Source organism: Populus euphratica, unplaced genomic scaffold, assembly GCF_000495115.2.
Source record: "Populus euphratica unplaced genomic scaffold, PopEup_1.0 scaffold311.1, whole genome shotgun sequence".
Taxonomy (NCBI): domain Eukaryota; kingdom Viridiplantae; phylum Streptophyta; class Magnoliopsida; order Malpighiales; family Salicaceae; genus Populus; species Populus euphratica.
The window spans coordinates 239,783-246,730 of NW_011500198.1; the positions used below are offsets into that span (position 1 = coordinate 239,783).

General features: G+C 33.7%; 1 protein-coding gene across 1 annotated transcript; it reads left to right on the forward strand.

The window, feature by feature from the left end:
• Window positions 1-803: 803 nt before the first annotated feature.
• On the forward strand, window positions 804-3,129 carry LOC105111826 (carbohydrate-responsive element-binding protein-like). The gene is made up of 3 exons (XM_011007288.1): window positions 804-848; window positions 2,142-2,646; window positions 2,687-3,129. Exons 1-3 carry the CDS (start codon window positions 804-806, stop codon window positions 2,881-2,883), a joined length of 747 nt encoding a protein of 248 aa, XP_011005590.1. The 3' UTR covers window positions 2,884-3,129.
• The last annotated feature ends 3,819 nt before the right edge of the window (window positions 3,130-6,948 follow it).

A 6,948-nucleotide genomic window follows, 5' to 3' on the forward strand; every position in this document is an offset into this window, starting at 1 on the left:
CTCACCATCTTGAGAAGAGTCAACTTGTTTCTAGAACCTGCACATGCCCTCTGCTTCTACATAGCAATCGCATCTTAATTCTCCACATGTCACCCATTTATTGTCAAAGACAAATGTCTTCTAGCTCATTGATCTTTAGTCATGAGAGCAATATTCATGAAAGTCAATCTTGTATTTGTCTCTATACTAATCATAGCCACTTCACTAATTAAGCTAGTAGTTTTTCATAATTAAGCCGTTTGAGAACCCTATATATACAATCTTTTAATGAACTATTCCTCATTAAAAATAAATGTAAATTAGTATATGTGTTTTGCTTATTTAATACATGTTAGAGAATAATATGAATTATATTTTAGTATATGTTAGAAAATAATATAAATTATATTTTACTACCTCACCTAACAGTTTAAGTTTTTAGGTTGAATTGGTTCTTTGATATAATATCAAAGTTTCAATAACCAAGTGATTATAAGTTTGAATCTCACCATCCTTATTTATTTGATAAAAATTAAATACAAGGTAATATAGATCTGTACAAGTTTCAAGCCCATATGCTTTTATTTGATAGGATATGTTAAAGAATAATATAAATAATATCTTAGTATCTAATCTAACAGATTAAACTTTTGAGTTGAGTTGGTTTTTTTATAATATATAAAATGAAATTATTATAAGAATATATAATAAAGGTGAATTATTATTTATTACTTTAATAAGAATTAAATAAAGTTGTGTTGAATCTTGTATTATATATATTGTGTTTTCTATTGTAGTATCAGAGCATCTAACTTAACTACAAAATGGCCTCACCGAAACACATGGCATCGACTAGAAGTGTTTCAGAGGTGCTACCAATTCCAATAATTGATGTTATTTGCAGTTTACATCATCAACACCAATTATCTTTTCCATTTTTTCCTTTGTCTGGTCTCTGTTCCCTTTTCTTCGTTGCAGCAGCCGTTCTTTAACGGCTTCCTTTTCTTCTTCTTCTGTTGTTGCCCTTTTCTTTTGTATTTTATACTATGTTTTTTCTTTTGCTATTTCGCGATCAACTTGCTGGCACTAGCTATTATAGTATATCCTCCCGAATTGTTTTTAGATAACAGTCGAGATTATATTAATTTTTGGGAAGATAGCCAAAGAACTCGAAAAAAGACAACAACAGAAAAAAGAACAAGAAGCCATGAAAGAACGGCTGCTGCAACCGAAAAAAGGGAGCAGAGACCAATCAAAGGAAAAAATGGTAAAAGTCAGCTGTGAGTTATTCTGTTATTCCAGAATTTGAGCCCATCAGAGCTGATCCCTAGATTCATCCTGGTGTAAGAAAAAGTGTTTCTATCAATGTTCAACCATTAGGAAAGCCTTTGAAGAATCAAACAGAAGCAACCCTGAAGATCTGGAGTAGCATCATTAAAGATTACATCATTCCGATAAAGCCATAGAGTGGCGGTGCGTGGATTTCAGGCGCCATCATTAGTAGCGCGTGGTGAGATCAAGGCCAAAGTTGGTATACAACGGAATATTAGAATGCCTGGAGAGCAAATTGTACTCTGGCTGCCCAACAATTGGTCCCACATCTTAGAAGACGTGTTTAGTACTGCAAATATAGACTGCTAACGAAGAGTTATAAACATTGCTTAGTTGGTTCGAGTATTTGAAAATTATTTTTATTTTTTTAATGTTATTTTTTTATAATTATGATCATGGTTATTGCTATCTAATTTTTTATTTATATTTTTGATAAATTTGTAGAAAAAATAAAAAATAATAAAATAACAACGAAAATCCCAAAAAAATATATTTTGATATATTTGCATCATTTTAATATTTTCAACGTCATTTTAGAAGAATTTAAATTTCTAAAGCGATTTCAAACGCGTTCAACTTTTAACGCGTAAATTCTATAATTACTGAGTTTTTTTATTGAGTCGAGATTCATATTGCTCGCTTTAAAAGTATATATAAAAAAAAAAATCAAAATTAACGAAAAAAAGAAAAGAAAAAAAAATAAAATTGAGGGACCAGTTTGAAAACTTGAAAATATTTTCTTCCCCCACACAGAGCCCCTCTCTGCCATTGGAGGCTTCTCCCCATTTTCCTACACCAAAGCAGCCGATCCCTTCTTCAACCAAAACTAGAGAAACCCCTGGCTGAAGGGGGTTTTGAATTTCAGTTTCTTCTCCCTTCAGTCGGGCAAGTCTTCCTCTCCCTCACTTAAAATCCAACACTCCCCCACTGTCTCTGCTCTCTCTTTGGCCAAAACACAGAAGAGACCCAAAGCCATTCTCCCTTTTGACCCAGCAACAGCTCTTCCCCCTCCTTGCCATAAAAGAAAGCAGCCGCCACTCAAAGACGATCCCCTTGTGTCCCCCCTCTTCTGCTCCCAGGCTGCCATTCCCTTAGAAGAAGAAAAACCAAAGCCTTTCTTTCCCCCCAACCCCAAAGCAAACCAAAAAAAGGGGCCCCGATTTCCCTTTTCTTCTTCTCCATCAGCGACTAAACCAGGTCCCCTTTTTCATTCAGCCTCTAATAGCAGCAGCCAAGATAACGACTATAGCACTCCTTTACCTCTGCTTTTCTTCCCCAAAACCGTTCCCCTGCTTTGTGATTTTTGCTCCAAAGGTCATCCGGTCGCGCCCCTCCTCTAGCCGTCATTCTCCCTCGCAGCCAAGGGAACACTGTTGCCCACCGACACAGGAGGCCAGCCCCACAGCCATTCCCTTCTTCCTCAGGCCGAACACAACAGCAGCCCCATTGTCCTCTTCCCAGTCTTCTCTCAGTTCCATTGCGACAACAACAACAACAACCCAGCAGCACCAACAGACCAGCAGCCCTTTGGTCATACGCCGGCCACCTGAAGTGAAGAAGATGAAGACGTAAGCCAAAGAGAGATCTGTGGTGGAACAGATCAAAAAACGGCGGAGAAGCAGATCTGAAGGAAGAGAAGCCAGTCTGAAAAGAAAGAAAGAAAAGCTTGTGAATTCACAAGTATAGAGATGGTGAATGTCGCACGTTCCCAAGTGGCATTTGTTTGGCGATTTTTTTGTTTCTTTGTGTTTGGTTATTTGGAGTTGTCAACTAGTGTTATGATTATAGAAAACCTAATTGGTTTTTCAGAGATTCTAAAGTAAAGGATTGGTTGCGTATAAGAAAGATATTGACACCCCTAGTATGACCTACCTAAGGTAAGCTGCTTGATGTTTGGTTTGCTTTATAATTTCTATGGTGTTGGTGTTTCCTAATCCCATCAGTTTTTCTAGGTTTGATTCAGACTAAATTTATTATGATAGAAATCCAAGGAGATTCCATGTGCTTTTAAAGCTCATTTTCCCTTAGAATTTCAAGAGTTTGCGACTTATAAATCGCAAAAAGAAGGGACAAAAATTTAGTAATCTAGAGTACTTTAAAAGCCTATTTTTTTGTCTTACTATTTTATACTTTCACGGCTCATAAACCGTGCAGTAAAAAAAATTTGAAATGTTCTTGATCATAATCAAGACTTCTTTCAAGGATGTGTGATGACTTATTATCCATAGAAAATTATTTTGAATATTTACCACTTAGGATTTCTTTATCCAAATATTAACAATGAATAATAACAAGCTATTCCCATTAAATATTTTGGATATTCATCCATTTAGGATTTCTTTATCCAAACATTAATGGTGAATAATAGATGAATTCCCCACAAAATAAGATTTTTATATTTTTTTTAAATATTGGCCAATATCCTTTGGAGTTTTACAAACATGTTGTAAAATCCATAAATACAAGAAAATAATTTTTTGTATTTAAGAAATCCATGAAAAAACACATTTTCAAAACTTTGAATACTTACTACTCTTTTTTTATATACAAAAACGTTCAAAACATGATAGGATATTGGTCATATGCAACACACAAAAATATTTTTTATTTTTTCTTTGTCAAAAACACAAACATTACATTCAATCACAATTAAAGTTAAAAAAACCACATATTAGTCAAATTCTTAAGGCTTTAATAATCAGTTATTAAATCCCAAAAAATATATGGAAACATGTTCTTATATTTTCATAAAAAATACAACATGATTTTATTTGTCCTTAGATATTTGACTACATACAAATTAAAATATTAAATTCATTTTTTTTATCTTTTTAATTTTATTATTCAATAACATACATAAAAAATACAAACATACACATATCTTTATTATTATTATTATTATTATTATTATTTTCCCACATTTACAAGTTACAAATCATAAAAATTCAAAATAAATCAAATAACACCTTACACAATTCAAAAATTACATGATAGCCCCTAAAAATCAAGGAAAACCATTTGGAAGGCTTTTAGACCACAAAAACAGTGGTGACGCGTCTCCTCCACGCACCATCGCCTCTAGCGGTGCGTGGGTTCACTTGCCACCACGAGGAAGAAACTGGAAACAATAGGATCTGGCTCACCGTCACCTATAAAAGAAAAAAAACACAGGCAATCGATTTTATTTGGGTATTTTTTATATCTGTTTAAAGCATTCTGTTCTCCTCTCCTCTATGTTTGTCCTACTTTCTGCCGATGTCAAATCGAGCGGTTGGGGTAGCCACGGGTTTGGCTTTGCTGCTGTATGCATGGCCGATAAGGCTGCTTTTGAGATAGGAGTGGTTGTTCAATCGGCATTGGGGTTGTGTGGTTTGCCATGTTTGGGCCGATGAGCTAGGTCTGCTTATGGCCGGTTGCTATGAAGGAGAGTGAAGGAGAAGAAGATCTGTTGAAACGGGGGGGAGCTTTGCTAGTTTCTATGAGGCTGAATGGGTCGGCACCTATGAAGGGGAGAGTGACACGACCAAAAGATTGATGTCTTCTCCCAAGTGTAGGAGTGTCGAAGTAATAAATAACCCGGCAAGACCGGGTCGAACCACAGGGAGGTTAATTTTACAAATTATAAATAACAATAATACAACAACAATAACAATAACAACAACAATAACAACAACAACAACAACAATAACAACAACAACAATAGTAGTAGTAGTAGTAGTAGTAGTAGTAGTAGTAGTAGTAAAGAAAAAGAAGGAGAAGAAGAAGATGAGAACTTTGAGAAGGAATATTAATGTAATGATTAAACAATGATAATAACAAATGTCAAGGTTAGAGATTCCACTAATGACATGTCAAACAAGTATACTATAAACTCTTATTATTCAATTGGAAACCACACATAAAGGAGGTTCCAATCAGATTATAGATTGTTAACATGATTATATTAGTCATCTTATTCGATTAATGCTAATACTTGTAAATCTCATCAAGTATTCATGATTATAACTTATGTTAACAACAAATCAAGTTGCTTTCATAGCTCAGGTGTCGGTTTTACCATACAGTATAAACTATGAAAGTGCGAAGCATTTGTTGTACCAAGTGTTATACAACATAAATTAAGATGAGTCATTTAACAAGCAAAGTATTAAAGAGTGAACAAGATAACAAATAAAAAACATGTTAGTATCGAACATTAAACTTCATATTAAGTTTACACTATACTTATTCTTACATGACACGACGAAAAGATTGTATCAATTAGTCATCAAATCAATAGTTCCCTGTCTTCTCCCAAGTGCAGGAGTGTCGAAGTAATAAATAACCCGGCAAGACCGGGGTCGAACCACAGGGAGGTTAATTGTACAAATTATAAATAACAATTATAAACAACAACAATAGTAACAATAACAACAACAATAATATTAGTAGTAATAATAATAATAATAATAATAGTACTAGTAGTAGTAGTAATAGTAATAATAATAATAATAAAGAAGAAGAAGAAGAAGTTGATGAGAACTTTGAGATGAAAGATTAACATAAGGATTAAACAATGATAAAAACAAATGTCAAGTTAGAGGTTCCACTAATGGTATGTCAAACAAGTATAGTATAAACTCTTATTATTCAATTGGAAACTACACATAAAGGAGGTTCCAATCAGATTTTAGATTCTTAACATGATTACATTAGTCATCTTATTCCATTAATGTTAATCCTTGTAAATCTCGTCAAGCATTCATGATTATAACTTATGTTAACAACAAATCAAGTTCCTTTCATAGCTTAAGTGTCGGTTATACCATACAGTATGGGCTATGAAAGTGCCAAGCATTTGTTGTACCAAGTTTTATATAACATAAATCAAGATTAGTCATTTAACAAGCAAAGTATTAAAGAATGAACAAGATAACAAATACAAAACATGTTAGTATCAAACATTAAAATCCATATTAAGTTTACACTATACTTATTCTTACACCGTTAGTGTAACCTTTTCACCTTGACATAATAAACTTAGCTAGACATAATAAAAGAAAGAAAAATAAATAAACAAAATAAGAACATAAATAAGATAAAAGTTAACTAAGTAAATGAAAGGCATAAAATTGATATTAATGAAAGCAAAGCATAAACATTACAAAAAATACAAAGAGAGAAAGCAAGAGCATGATCTTGATCTGGAAACCAAGATGCCTAAATGCATGGCAAATGCCTCCTTTTATAGGCCAAAATTCGAAACTATTGATTTGATGACTAATTGATGAGTGGATGGCCAACTCTTTGACTTGGTGACAATCTTTATCTTCTCTTGTTTGCCCAAAACATCATTGATAACGTCAAAATTAGAGCCACTCGAAAACATGAACGTTGTAGGCAATTGTCTCAGCTTTCTTGTGTAAAAACTTCAGCTCATTTAGACTTCTAGAACTCCAGATGTGGCCAAAATACTGAACAGTGCTCGGGTTGGAGGACAGATTCGGGCTTCTTTGTTGTTGCTACAATTGGGACTTGAAAATGGCCTTTCTAGATCTTGGGCTCTATATAAAAGTTGTAGGCCTATGTCTTACCTTTCCATCCATATAAAGTAAACATAAATTTGAGATCTATAGCTCCAGATATGACCCAATTACC

Bases quoted from the DNA above. Each gene is read 5' to 3' on its own strand.
- LOC105111826 (XM_011007288.1), top strand. From the start codon at position 804: ATGGCCTCACCGAAACACATGGCATCGACTAGAAGTGTTTCAGAG. The intron at 849-2,141 runs GTGCTACCAATT...AACCAAAACTAG, and splicing joins CGACTAGAAGTGTTTCAGAG to AGAAACCCCTGGCTGAAGGG. The intron at 2,647-2,686 runs TCTAGCCGTCAT...GGGAACACTGTT, and splicing joins TCATCCGGTCGCGCCCCTCC to GCCCACCGACACAGGAGGCC.